The sequence below is a fragment of the Nomascus leucogenys genome, chromosome 2 (assembly GCF_006542625.1).
Source record: "Nomascus leucogenys isolate Asia chromosome 2, Asia_NLE_v1, whole genome shotgun sequence".
Lineage (NCBI taxonomy): Eukaryota > Metazoa > Chordata > Mammalia > Primates > Hylobatidae > Nomascus > Nomascus leucogenys.
In genome coordinates this window covers 66,887,049-66,902,007 of record NC_044382.1, presented here as the reverse complement: position 1 = coordinate 66,902,007, position 14,959 = coordinate 66,887,049, and the positions used below count along the sequence as shown (strand labels likewise).

The 14,959-nt window shown below is 35.8% G+C and overlaps 1 protein-coding gene across 14 annotated transcripts in view; it reads left to right on the top strand.

Moving 5' to 3' along the window:
• The window catches only part of CHD9 (chromodomain helicase DNA binding protein 9), a 277,990-nt gene extending 263,031 nt beyond the window's left edge, over positions 1-14,959 (top strand). For 9 of the 14 annotated variants that reach the window (XM_030797128.1, XM_030797071.1, XM_030797091.1 and 6 more), the window contains 5 exons: positions 1,765-1,904; positions 2,216-2,437; positions 5,630-5,758; positions 8,948-9,052; positions 11,474-14,956. In XM_030797128.1, coding sequence (XP_030652988.1) covers positions 1,765-1,904; positions 2,216-2,437; positions 5,630-5,758; positions 8,948-9,052; positions 11,474-12,349 — 1,472 coding nt within the window. In that variant the 3' untranslated portion in view covers positions 12,350-14,956. Of the gene's footprint in view, positions 1-1,764; positions 1,905-2,215; positions 2,438-5,629; positions 5,759-8,581; positions 8,637-8,947; positions 9,053-11,473 lie in introns of all 14 variants that reach the window. The other 5 variants (XM_030797120.1, XM_030797100.1, XM_030797110.1 and 2 more) reach the window with 3 other exon arrangements.

Sequence of the window (14,959 nt, the reverse complement as noted above, 5' to 3'; positions counted from 1 at the left end):
CTTGCTTAGGAAAGCTAAATCTTAAGTTATGAAAAGCATCAAAAACAGATCTAGGGCAGGGGTCAGAGGTTGAGAATCATGTTGATTCAAGGCAGTTCATTTATATTAGACTAGGAAGCCATGAGAAGTATGAAACAGAATGGTTACTTACCGTATGAATTAAGTACCTTTTTGAAACTGAGATGGGAGGAAGGTTGTGACTTCTGTGAAGTTACACAGCTCGCCAGAAGGCAACACCTTATTCAGGAATACACAGGACTTGCTCAGTAAATTCTCCTTGAATGACTGAAAATGCATTTTTCATTATAAACATGTAAACTATTTTAAACAAGCATCTCACCTTTAATAATATGTCCTTTTAATAAAGAGAATTCAAGATTATGTACTCTTTAAGGAAAAGTGTTTTATTCATCTTTGAACCATCATACTGCATAGTACATAGCTGCTTCATAAAATATCTATTAGAAGAATTGATGAATGCATGGAACTGTTTCATTCATACCCCTTACAAACATTTTTGTTGAGTGCCTACTGAAATGAGAGAAGTCAGTTTAATTTGGTGACTAAAAAGTTACTGGAATCTTAAAGAAAATACCTTAAGTAGGTTGGGGCAGGAGTGGACTATGGGAAATCGAAGAACTAGTTACTCATGAAAAAAAGGAGCACAAGAGAGATCAGTCTTTTAAAAGTTCTGATGTTATAAAAAGGGCAAAGTGTTGTTTTCTCTGAGACAGAGTCTCATTGTGTTGCCAAGGCTGGAGTGCAGTGGCGTCATCTCGGCTCACAGCAACCTCCGCCTCCTGGATTCAAGTGATTCTTGTGCCTCAGCCCCCCAAGTAGCTCGTATTACAGGTGCCTGCCACCACGCCCAGCTAATTTTTGTATTTTTAGTAGAGACATGGTTTTGCCATGTTGGCCAGGCTGGTCTTGAGCTCCTGACCTCAGGTGATCTGCCCACCTCATCCTTCCAAAGTGCTGGGATTACAGGTGTGAGCCACTATGCCTGGCCAAAAGTTTAACATTTGTTTGTTTGAGTTAGGCCATATTTTTAAGTTTAGAAAAATCTGGCCAGGTATGGTGGCTCACGCCTGTAATCCCAGCACTTTGGGAGGCCGAGGCAGGTGGATCACAAGGTCAGGAGATTGAGACCATCCTGGCTAATATAGTGAAACCCCGTCTCTACTAAACAAATACAAAAAAATTAGCTGGGCGTGGTGGTGGGCGCCTGTAGTCCCAGCTACTTGGGAGGCTGAGGCAGGAGAATGGCGTGAACCTGGGAGGCGGAGCTTGCAGTGAGCCGAGATCGTGCCACTGCACTCCAGCCTGGGCGACAGAGCGAGACTCCGTCTCAAAAAAAAAAAAAAAAAAAAAAGAATAATGTAGAAAAAGATATTTGGCACAAAAAGCAGAGATAAATGATTTAAAAAAAAAAAGCTTTTGAAAGTATAGGAACTAATGGGTTCAAAGAAAGGGGAAATGTTTAACTTAGGAAAAAGGCATGCTTTCTTCTCCAAGGAAGGAAGAGAAGTGTGTGAATATCAGGAAAAAAAATAGAGAAGATAGGTCAAAAATTGAAAGAGGCCTAGGTTGTAATTCTTCAGGTTTTTAAATGAGAGGTGGGGATGATATTTTTAGTCCAAAAGTTTCTACATTAAAAATGTATAAAATAAGAACTAACACTTACGTATATTTAGGAAAGGGATTACTTTCAATTTGTTTAAGAACTAAATTTGTATCACCATTTTGCATTTTTAATTCAATTAGGTACTTCCATTCAACCAACCCTTGGTGCCAATGGTGTGATATTAGACAACCAACCTGTGGTCAAAAAAAGGCGAGGAAGGAGGAAGAATGTAGAAGGTGTTGACATCTTCTTTTTTAACAGAAATAAACCACCTAATCATGTAAGTAAAGCAGTACTTAAAAACTGATCCTTGGATTCAAAATTCAATCCTAGTAAATACACATATTATTGTTTTGTGAATGTTTTATAGACTATTAATAAGGAAATTAGAAGTGTACCATATAGTTTTAGATGATATCTTAGAATCTTAGCACTGTCCAAGAGTGATAAAAATTTTAAGTGTAAAAGATTTAGCAGAATTTTTAGCAACAACTTATTTTTTCTCTTCAAAAATAATTGCTTTATTGAACAAATATTAGAATGATAAAGTATGGAAATAAAGATACCATGTGGTGTTTTTTTTTTTTACAGGTTTCTTTAGGCTTAACCTCCTCACAGATTTCCACAGGGATAAATCCAGCACTATCCTATACTCAGCCTCAAGGAATTGCTGATACAGAAAGTCCAGTTCCAGTTATTAATCTTAAAGATGGAACAAGACTTGCAGGAGATGATGCACCAAAGAGAAAGGATTTGGAAAAATGGCTTAAGGAGCACCCAGGTTATGTGGAAGATTTGGGAGCTTTTATTCCTGTAAGTGACACCTTAAAACTCTTGTTATGTTTTATTTTTATGAATTGTCAGATCTGTCTTGATGAAGCATAAATTCTCATCCACTTAGGCTAAATATGTGCTCTGCCTAAGACCTAGGAGAATTAGGAAAAAATAATTACCATCTTTCCCTTGATACAATACAATGTTATTTTCCATTTTTCCATTCTGCATTCAATGAGTATTTAATAATAAAAATCACTTCCAATATAGAGTACTATGTTAGACCCAGTGAAGGTTGCTAAGGTATAAAACTTCCAATCCTTTCTCAAGCGGTTTATTTTAAAATAATAATGATTATAGTAAACATGTATCGAAACTTAACTATGTGCCTGCAGTTATGCTGACATACTTATGCACACAACATGCATTACCTCATTTAACACAATAACTTTATCACGTGGCATTGTTATAACTGTTTTTTGTTTTTTTGAGACAGAGTCTGGCATTGTCACCCAGGCTGGAGTGCAGTGACATGATCTCGGCTCACTTCAACCTCTGCCTCCCGGATTCAAGCGATTCTCCCACCTCAGTCTCCCGAGTAGCTGGGACCACAGGTGCACACCACCATGCCCAGCTAACTTTTGTATTTTTCATAGAGACAAGGTTTCACCATGTTGGCCAGGCTGGTCTCAAACTCCTGGCCTCAAGCAATCCACCTGCCTCAGCCTCCCAAAGTGCTAGGAATACAGGCGTGAACCACCGCAACCAGCCTATAACTGTTTAATAAATGAAATTAAAACACTAAAGTTTTAAGTAAATAGTGCAAGTCCACTCAGCAAACAAACTCTTAAATCCGGAGCCCAAACTACTCCTCTTAAGCTCTTCTTCAAGCTATGAGTATAGCCTCTATGCCCCTCCAGATGCACAATGAGTTTATTTTAATCAAAGATGAGGCTGGGCATGATGGCTCATGCACGTAATCCTAGCACTTTGGGAGGCCGAAATGGGCAAATCACTTGAGTTCAGGAGTCTGAGACCAGCCTGGCCACAGGCCACCACATCCAGCTAATTTTTTTAATTTTTACTTTGTAGAGAGAGGCTCTCACTATCTTGCTCAGGCTGGTCTCAAACTCCTGGCTCAAGCGATCCTCCTGCCTCAGCCTCCCAAAGTGATGAGATTACAGGTGTGAGCCACCGCACCTGGCTGAATATTGCAATCCTAAAAATAATGGGAATCCTGAGTTGAACACTGTAACTTCCTAACATGTTGAAGATAACATTCATTTATTCAGTTAACAATTTCTTATTGAGTGATTACTATGCACTACTTATTATTTTAAGAGATTGAGGATATAGCAGTAAACAATATAAAGTTTTTGCCCTCATACCTATACTCTAGACTCTGAAGAATTCTTATACCTTTCTCTTTATCACTGCAAAAGGGCCTTTATTAACTTTTTAAACTTGTATATCCATTCATCATTTTACCTGCAAATATTTTATCATAATATTTTATATCACTTTATTGTAAAGATTTGAAAACATATTTTTAAGGGCAGTATTTGTTTCTCCAAAGATTATAAGATGTAATTTGTCTGCTTTCCCAAGGAAAAGCATTTTCCTATGTAAAAATCACCTTACATTAGTGATTTCTTGGATCTCACACTCTATTGTAGTATTTCTGTAGCTAAATAATTATAACGTGGTGGAGAGTATACTATAATAAAGGTATGTATAAAGTCTCATGGGAACAGGTGTAAGAAAAATTAACTCTGCCTAGGCAGAGTAGTTTCCGAGGAAAGATAAAGAAAATAGAGCTGACATTTGTCTGGTGGATGAGAAAAGAGTAAGTAGGCATTGACCAGGTTAACACAAGAAGAGGATGTTCTAGGCAATATAGAATTATTAAGAAGATGGCCGGTTGCGGTGGCTCACGCCTGTAATCCTAGCACTTTGCAAGGCTGAAGCGAGCAGATCACCTGAGGTCAGGAGTTAGATCACCTGAGGTCAGGAGTTCGAGACCAACCTGGCAAACATGGTACCCCATCTCTACTAAAAATACAAAAATCAGCTGGGCATGGTGGCGGGTGCCTGTAGTCCTAGCTACTCGAGAGGCTGAGGCAGGAGAATCTCTTGAACCCGGGAAACAGAGGTTGCCATGAGCCAAGAGCAAAACTCCATCTCAAAAAAAAAAAAAAAATAGAAAAGAGGATATGACTGTAAGGCATATTCATAAAACAGTGACTAGTCTAATATTTCAGAGTATGTGGAGGAGTGAGTGGGGTAATAGTAAATAAACAATGAACAGAAGAGGTGAATTGAGTAGGTTCAGGCCATGATGGGACTGGTATGCTAAGCTGAAGAGTTTGAGTGTTGGTTTCCTGAAAATATTTTTAATTGGCTGGAAATACCTGCAAACATTAAGCCCTGTTTTGTTAATAGTTGTATAGGGAAGTAGCATGGTTTGATGGGATGAGTTTTTATTTTTATTGCTAGATATGAGTTGTTGGGTTTTGTTTTGTTTTTGTTTTGAGACAGGGCCTCACTTTGTTCCCCAGGCTGGAGTGCAGTGGCATGATCATGGCTCACTGCAGCCTTAACCTCCCATGCCCAAGCAGTCCTCCCATCTCAGCCCCAACAAATACCTGGGACTGTAGGCGTACACTACCATGGCCAGCTAATTTTTTGATTTTTTGTAGAGACAGGGTCTTGCCATATTGCCCAGGCTTCACTTTTTTAATGTATAATTTGAAGAAAAGATTGATATGATACTTTTTATTAAAATAATGTTTGGCCAGGCACAGTGGCTCACATCTGTAATCCCAGCACTTTGGGAGGCCAAGGTGGGAGGATAGCTTGAGCCCAAGAGTTCAAGATCAGCCTGGGCAATGTGGCAAAACTTTCATCTCTACAAAAAATAAAAAAAATTAGCCAGGTATGGTAGCACACACCTGTAGTCCCAGCTACTGGAGAGGCTGAGGTGGGAGGATCACTTGAGCCTGGGATGTCAAGGCTGCAGTGAGCTGTGATCATACCACTATTCTCCAGCCTGGGCAACAGGGAAAGACCCTGTCTCAAAAAAAAATAAAATAAAAAAGTTTAGATATTTTTGAAATGTAAATAACCAAAAGGTAAATGGTATTAAATTACTTGGATCAGCTCATTTTAATATCTTGAATTGTTTTGCACAGTTAAAGACTTTTAAGATATGTCTTTATCTATATATTTTAGAGAATGCAGCTTCATGAGGGAAGACCCAAACAAAAAAGACATCGTTGCAGAAACCCCAATAAACTAGATGTGAATAGTCTCACTGGAGAAGAACGTGTTCAACTGATTAACAGAAGAAACGCTAGAAAGGTATTTTAATGTTTTTTTCTTAATCTTTTGTATCGATTCAATATTTAAGAGATCTCCAGAACACTATTTCATTATGCGGTAGTGTTTTCTAGCAGACCTGGAAATGAGTTAAATCTGTCAGATTTCTGAGGGAAGAAGACATGCAGTATAATTTTATGCAGTCTAATTTCAAATCTTGCTTCATTAGCTGAGCTATTACATGAAATAAGTCATTTAACACATCTGTGCCTAAGCAGTGCCATTGCACATAATTGTACACTTATACAAGGGCACTACATCAAAAACAGTCATTCTCATCAGGGGTAATTTCACCTCTCAAGGAATATTTGTCAGTGTCTGGAGACATCTTTGGTAGCCACAAGGAGAGGATACTACTGATATCTAGTGCGTAGAAGCCAGAGATGCTGCTAAACCTCCTACAGTACATAGGACAACTCCCACAATACCAATTCACAATGTCTGTACTGCAAAGGTTAAGAAACTCTGATCTAAGAGGACACCATTCACATTATAGCCATCATAAATTTATATATTTATCACTGCAATTTTCTGTCAGATGACCTTAACGTGTCTTTTTCTATCAAAATCAGCATATTACATAATTTCTGATTGATGAAACTAGAATGTCTTAAAGTTACCTTGTAGACTAATGCCACCTTTGTGGCTTATCTTCTTTTACTGAATGATGAATGATAGAGTGGAGATTTTTCAGAAATAGACTTACATAGATTTCTTGTTTTATGTTTGGATTAATATGTTTCTCTTTTACCTCACAAAATAAACAATAGAAACCTGTGACACTGTTTTGTATATGTATAGCTTTGACACACTTTTTTATTCCGATGAGCAAGCAACAAAATAAATAGGAAAGAAAAAATGGCGTTACTGTAAGAACATCACATTTCTCATTGCATTATTTTTCTCATACACTAAATTACCTTACATAAGTCTAGTTCTGATTTACTGTCTGTTAAATGCAGTCACTGCTAGGATAAAAATACCAAAAACATTTGAATTTCTCATAAGAAATATTGGAATTAGAAGAAAACTATTTTAAAATAACAGTTGTTTTAGTATTGTTGGGTATACTAACTCTTTAAAGTTAATGTTAATTTTTCCCACAATTTTGTAGAGATAGCTTATTTAGCTTTTGTTAGTATTTTAAAGTATAGCATACATGTCTTAAGGAAAGAACAAGGTGACATTTCAGTAGCATTTTACTTAATTTTGTGCTTGTGTAGATTTTGTTACAAATCCTTCTACTTCATCTTATACCAAAAATTCACATCACTAAATATTATGAATGAGTTTGTCTTAGCCAATTTTAAGGAAATGAAACAATTTGAATTTTTACTTGTTGGGTTTGATATTAAACATTCTAAATTTTATTTTTAATTGTTGTAACTTCATGAGAGGTTTGTTCATGTTCCTTAATTTGTAGAGTTTCTAATTGTCTTGAGTCTCTTGGGTACAGGCTTAAGGATTGATGAGTTATTAAGGAAAAGAATCTACCTGCTAAATCCCCATAAACCCCCAAGAGGGCCTCCATTTTCAGTAGAAGCTTAATGAAGGAGATAATAAAAAAGAGAAGACAACAGAATTACAGAGACTAAGTAAATACACTTATTTCCTTAAATGTACTTATTTAAATATACTTCTTTAAATATATTATATAAATAAATATAAGGAGCTGGGGGTGTGGTGGTGCACACCTGTAGTCCCAGCTGCTCAGGAAGCTCAGGAGGGATGATTGCTTGAGCCCAGGAGCTCAAGGCTGCAGTGAACTATGATCACATCACTGCATTCCAGCCTGGGCAACAGAGTGAGACCTTAAAAAAAAGTGAGTGAGTGAGTCTCCTTAAAAAAAAAAAAAAAGAAAAGAAATACCACGTAAGAATATTTGTGTTGGGTGCAGTGCTCAGGCCTGTAATGACAGCACTTTGGGAGGCCAAGGTGGGTGGATCACCTGAGGTCAGGAGTTCAAGACCAGCCTGGTCCAACATGGCGAAACCCTGTCTCTACTAAAAATACAAAAATTAGCCAGGCATGGTGTGGGCACCTATAATCCCAGCTACTCAGGAGGCTGAGGCAGGAGAATCGCTTAAACTTGAAAGTCAGAAGTTGCAGTGAGCCAAGATCGTGCCACTACACTCCAGCCTGAGCAACAGAGTGAGACTCCATCTCAAAAAAAAAAATAAATACTTATAGGTAATATAACTGATCATATTAAACCCTGTCTGTATCCTATCAAGATATAGTATTTAATTATTCAAAGTGGTATAAAAGAAGAAATTACTCAATAAATATTTTTAGTCTCTAAAGGGATGTTAAATTGGTAGGTATAAATCATTTGTCCAAATGTAATATTTTCAATTTAAATTTCAAAATATTATTTTGTCTCAGTGTCATATTATTACATTTTTTTCCAAATTATTCACTTATGATTGGTTAATTATATCATACTTCACATATGAAAGATATATATAATTTTATACTTTTAGGGTGTCAATATATATAATCGATAACAGTATTGGTTTTTGAGACCTAGGTTTGTATCCTGACTGTAACATGTACTAGCTAACTTTAGGCAAATTATATAAATTCTCTGAGGCTCAGTTTCTTCGTTTGAAAAATAGAAGTAATACTATCTCCAAAGGAGGTAGTGAGAACTAAAATAAATTTTACATTTACTTAGCACAATACTTGGCATATAATAACTTATATTTATTATGTGACAGGCATTATGCTAAGGTACTTGAATTGTCTCATTTTATCTTTATAAAACCCTATGAGGGAAGTATTATTGTTATCCCCATTTTACAGATCAGAAAATTGAGGCTGAAAGAGATTTACTGATTTGCTCAAGTTCACATAGCTGGTAAGTCTAACTCTAGAGGGTGTACTTTTAACTAGGCTATACGGCCTGTCCAGCATGGTAGTTATTCATTTTACTGTTCTAGTTATTCTACTTAAAACATTTAAAATTTACATTATCACATGTTTATATATTACATCAGTAGTCCATAGGGTCACGGTGGGCCTTTTTAATATAATCATAAAGATTATCTAAAGTGGTTCAAAAAATATGTATTTTAAGGAAATAAACTCTGTAGAGCATACAATAAAAGCAATCAAGAGTTTTCTATGTAATAGTGTTTTAGTATTTAACAATCTGTTTCTAATTTACAGGTTGGAGGTGCATTTGCTCCCCCTTTGAAAGATTTATGTAGATTCCTAAAAGAAAATTCAGAATATGGAGTAGCTCCTGAATGGGGAGATGTTGTTAAGCAATCTGTGAGTATTTTATGAATACTAACTCATACATTATTTTCAAATTAGGTGCCATTCAATTATATCTTAGATTAATTATAATTAATAAAATATTCCATGAATTTGTGACAGCATTTTTCAGTTCGCAATTTTTATTTTGCAGTACATGTTGCAAATTTCTCAGATGCTTCTCAGGTTAGAACAGAGAATCAATAAATAGTGATTTGTTTTTACATTAACCTCTAAGATACCATTTGAATGATGCCACAAAGAGTAATCAAATATATGAGCAAATATGTAAGAATATTCATCATGGTATACTAGTAAAAAATTGAGAATAAATTAATAGTTCATTAAGATTCTGGAAAGCTATGCAATTTTTTTCTTTTTCTTTTTTTTTTTTTTTTTTTTTAGACAGGATCTCTCTCTGTCACCCAGGCTGGAGTGCAGTGGCGTGACATTGGCTCACTGCAACCTTCGCCTCCTGGGTTCAAGTGATTCTCATGCCTCTCATGCCTCAGCCTCCCAAGTAGCTGGGACAACAGGTGCCACCAACACACCCTGCTGATTTTTGTATTTTTAGTAGAGATGATATTTTGCCATATTGGCCAGGCTGGTCTTGAACTCCTGGCCTCAAGTGATCCACCCACCTCAGCCTCCCAAAGTGCTAGGATTACAGGTCTGAGCCACCATTCCCAGCCTAGGCAACTATTTTAAAAATTATATCTTAGACCTAGTGCAGTGGCTCACCCCTGTAATCCTAGCACCTTGGGAGGCTGAGGCGGGTGGCTCACCTGAGGTCAGGAGTTCGAGACCAGCCAGCCAACACAGAGAAACCCCGTCTCTACTAAACATACAAAAATTAGCCAGACAGTAGTCCCAGCTGAGGCTGAGGCAGGAGAATCACTTGAACCCGGGAGGCAGAGGTTGCAGTGAGCCAAGATCGCACCATTGCACTCCAGCCTGGGCAACAGAGGCAAGACTCCATCTCAAAAAAAAAAAAAAAAAAAAAAAAAAAAAAAAAAAAATCATATCTTAGAAGAACATCTAAAGGGAGAGAAAGTTCACAGTATATTAAAATCAGTAGTATTTCTGCTTTGGGATAGTAAAACCTACACATATGCTAATGGTGAATAATTAATAGATATTATTCTTACAGGTGTCCAAATGGAAAGGGCAGGCTATAAAACTAAGTTCTCTGTGATTCTGTTTCTTTTTTGTTTCAGAAAGGGAGGTGGGGGGAATTATAGAATGTGTATAATTGCACAAGGAAAAAAATAGAACACATACTGAAATGTTAGCAATGGTTATCGCTGAATGATGAGATGATGGATTTTTTTTTATATTTTTTGTTGTGTTTTCTGCAATAAGCCCTGATGCCTTTGTAAAGAGAAAAAATAAGTTGATTCAATTCAAAACAAAATTAAACAATAGTCGAATGAGTCTTGTCTTAAACCACTATCTAGAACTGCATTGTCACAAACAGTAGCCCCTCAGTAGCCACAAATAGGCACATGTGGCTGTTGAGCACTTGAAATGTGAATTAACATTAAGTGTAAAATACACAGTGGTTTTGGATTTTGAAGACTTTGTTGGAAAAAAAGAATGTAAAATATCTCAATTTTTATAGATTACATATCAAAGTGACAATATTCAGATTATGTTCTATTAAATAGACTGTATTACTAAAATTAATGTCACCTATTTCTGTTTTACCTATTTTAAATGTGTCTACTATAAAATTTTAAGTTACATATGTGGCTTACATTGTATTTCTATTAGACAGTGCTGTGCAGTGATTCTAAACTCTTAAAACTTCTAAGAGTTCTGGGACCCAGAAAATCATGGGAGAATTACATGAAAGTAGCATAGATTGTTTTCTGTTGTCCTGGACTTTATGGTTCCCAATCTGCAAGTGCTACTGCAGGTGATCTTACCCCACTTTGAGTATCTTTTTGAGCATGGCTCTATCTCCTTTATTCCCAAAGTAAAATAATTCGTATGAAGCATCTTACTTTAACCTTAACCTTTCACTTCCTCTATTCCTTCTTTATTGTTCTTCTCAATTAGAAGGGAGCCACTTCTTTGGTCTTCTAGAACAAGTGATGGTGTGAAACACGTAAGGGTTATGGAAGTACCCATGAAAAAATTCTTTTGGACCTTATATTTTCTAGAATTATACTACAATTTGATGTTTTATAGTATGGAGGAAGGCTAAAGACCTCTTTACTCACTTATTCTGTGATAAAATGAAAAGTGGAAGAGCTGTTTGAAGCTACCACTTACATAAAATTAGGTTATTGCTATTATAATTGATTATTTAATATCAGTACAGAATAAATTTACAAATAATTACCTATTTTTCATGGTTATTTGTATGATAAGCTAATAACTCTTTATTTTATTTTCATGTAGGGATTATTAATGAATATATATTTCTTCCAGGGATTTCTTCCAGAAAGCATGTATGAACGTATTCTCACTGGTCCCGTTGTGAGAGAGGAAGTAAGCAGGCGGGGGAGACGGCCTAAAAGTGGAATTGCAAAGGCCACAGTAGCAGCAGCTGCTGCATCTGCCACCAGTGTTTCAGGCAATCCTTTGTTAGCCAATGGATTACTTCCAGGTGTGGATCTCACAACTCTTCAGGCCTTACAACAAAACCTACAAAACTTGCAGTCACTGCAAGTAACTGCAGGGTTGATGGGAATGCCTACTGGCCTTCCTTCTGGAGGAGAAGCTAAAAACATGGCTGCTATGTTCCCCATGCTGCTGTCAGGAATGGCTGGATTACCAAATCTGTTGGGCATGGGAGGACTCCTGACAAAGCCTACGGAATCTGGGACAGAAGACAAAAAGGGAAGTGACTCTAAGGAGTCAGAAGGAAAAAAAGAAAGGACAGAGAGCCAAAGTTCAGAGAATGGTGGAGAAAACTCTGTGTCAAGTTCTCCTTCCACATCCTCTACTGCTGCATTAAACACAGCTGCAGCTGCCAACCCATTAGCTCTTAACCCACTGTTACTATCTAATATACTTTATCCAGGGATGCTTCTCACTCCAGGCCTTAATCTTCATATTCCAACTTTGTCCCAGTCCAATACTTTTGATGTACAAAACAAAAACAGTGACTTAGGCTCGTCTAAGTCTGTAGAAGTAAAGGAAGAAGATTCCAGAATTAAAGATCAGGAAGACAAAGGAGGAACTGAACCAAGTCCTCTCAATGAAAACAGCACAGATGAAGGTTCAGAGAAAGCTGATGCTTCATCTGGATCTGATAGTACATCATCGTCATCTGAGGATTCAGATTCTAGTAATGAAGACTGATTCCCAGACTCTGCACTTAAAATATGAACTGATTTTGGATTTTTTCTTTAATAATTAATTGTAAATACCCCAGTGTTGAGTGCATCAATAACTTACTGACCGAACATTTCAGTTATTTGTTTAGAAGTGCAAACTGCTTTCAGAGACGTTTTGCATGTAATATTTCTTAAGATTCATAAGTTTCTGAACTCGTATGTACTATCAAATACATAAAGGTGTAAAATTACAACAAAAGGCATTATAATTTTGTTGGGGGTTAATTTTATGGAAATTATGCTCAATAAGAGTTGTATATTTAATATATTTGCAGTGAACACAGAATACTTTATGCATATTACTGATTTAATTTGAATATAGTTTTACAGCCTCCTTGACACCTATAATTTACAGATCAAAACTCAGCAATAATTTGGGCAGCTAATGAATGTCATGAAAGCTGTAGAATCTACATCACCATCCATTGCTTTAATTACATGAAAATGCTCTAGTGTTGTGATGCACTGCTGATGTTTCCAATTCAGGTACAAGTATGTTTTAAAGAAGAAATAAGTTTCCCAATCAGCCAATTTAACTGGCTACCTGTTACCTCAGCTGAGTTAGTTTAGGAAGTTTACATTCATTTCTAATTCTATACTTGTTTTCAGGGGTTTTTTAAACACATCCTATATATCATGTTAATCTGGCAAGAAATATGACTTGCTTTTTGCTGAGCTTAATTCAGATATCAGTAAAATTAAGTCATAAAATAATCATGTGTCATGTGACTTTGGCACCCTATAGACATACTTAGTTTTAACTTTTCAAAGTTTGGCCTCCTATTAGAAATAATCATGTCTCAGATGAGTAATGTCTGTTTCCAGGGTTCAGAAAAGGCAAACTCATGAAATGCCACTGAAAAGAACTTTCAACACAGCATACTTCATGTAAAAGAAATTGTTTGTTTGCTTTCTTTGTGTAGATTTCTATTTGTGTTTTATGTCATGGAAATATTCCAGAATTAACAGATAATAGTGGTAAAGTAATATGCAGATAGTCTAAATTCATTTTAAGTTTCTAGGTGTAAGCAGACTAAATGTTGCCCAGAATCAGTGTTGGGTTATCAGTTTATATTAAATATACTGAGTTGCCCATTTTGAAAATGCACTTTGAATAATCTCAAAAAGATGTACAAGTTATACCTGTAAACCACAAAAGTGAAGCCTAAGGCTTCTGTTCAATTTCATAGAATCCTTTACCATGTAAAATTTGTCTGATATTTGATTTGTGATACAATTTCTCCTGCTAAAGCTGCTATTATTCTGACAAGGTAGAGGTCCAGGTTCGCCTTCATATATATTGAAAACAATTAGTACTGAATTGGACATAAAAATATTGACATTCTAAGGAGAGATATATGTTAGCATTTTTCTGGTACTCAAGTAAGTTAGTGGTAAAGTCTGCAAGGGCATAAATTTAGGGGGAAAATGTGTCCCAGTTCTCTCCTACAGAAAAAATACTTTCAGTATGTTTTGATAAAACTGTTGCTTCGTCATGAGTTAGTCAATTGTATCAGGTTTTCCAAGACCTTTACCAGTAAATTATGTTTCTGTATGTAAAATAACCCCTTATTAGAGAGACAGTGTTATATGTATTTACAAAATTATATAAGTTCCATTGGGATTGTATTGATTTTGTATTTTCCCAAAATAGTACTTTGAATTGATAGTCCTTTATGCAATGTCTTAGCAATAGTCTCTATAATGCCCATCCAGGAGAAGTGGGTAGTAATTCTTCATCATGAAAATGATATATTACATATTTAGTATCTTCCCTTTGCAGTATTGCACTTTTGTTTAACTAGAATACACCTATGAGATAGCCAAAGTTTTTCAAACACAGTTAACTTAGTTTACCGGTGGAATATTTCAACACCAACCACATTTCCCTTCCTCCCTCTAATTCTACCCACATGATCTTTATTCCTTCCTTTCGCCAATAAAAAAAAAAAAAAAAGGAAAAAAAATCTGTAGATCTTGTCACTAAAATCTAATTTATATCAAATTTATGAGAGAAAGTATTTTCCTAATTATGGTCAAATAAATTCGGTTAACATCCTAGTGATTCTCTTTCTATGTAATAAGGCAATTACAGTTTTCAAAGCATTAAGTCTAACATAACTTTAAACATTTTCTTAGGTTTCAAGACACTTCTATTTAATATTCATTGGGGAAAAGTTGTCCAGCTATCAGCTAAGAAAACACGTGCAAATATGGTTGTGTAAAGTTAAGGGTTATAAGGAAAAAAAAATCAGTAGAATTACATAATACTAAAGTTGCAGTTGAAAGGATATCCAAGTATGTGTTGGTAGTTACTAAAAGAATTATAGCTGTTATTGCCTTGTATTTATAGCCCTTGTTTCAGGTTTTATGATTCAAGTCTTAGTCCAATCTTTCTTTTGGACATTTGCAATATTTACCAGTTGTGTTTTGTGTAGTCTGAATTTGCTTTCTGTAGTTGAGCAAACGTCTTAAAAAGTCATTTGTAATTTATTAAATTACTTTCTATGATGTTCTATAGAGCAAATGGAAGTTTAATTATTTTTTATTAAACATATTCTTTGACTACCCATGA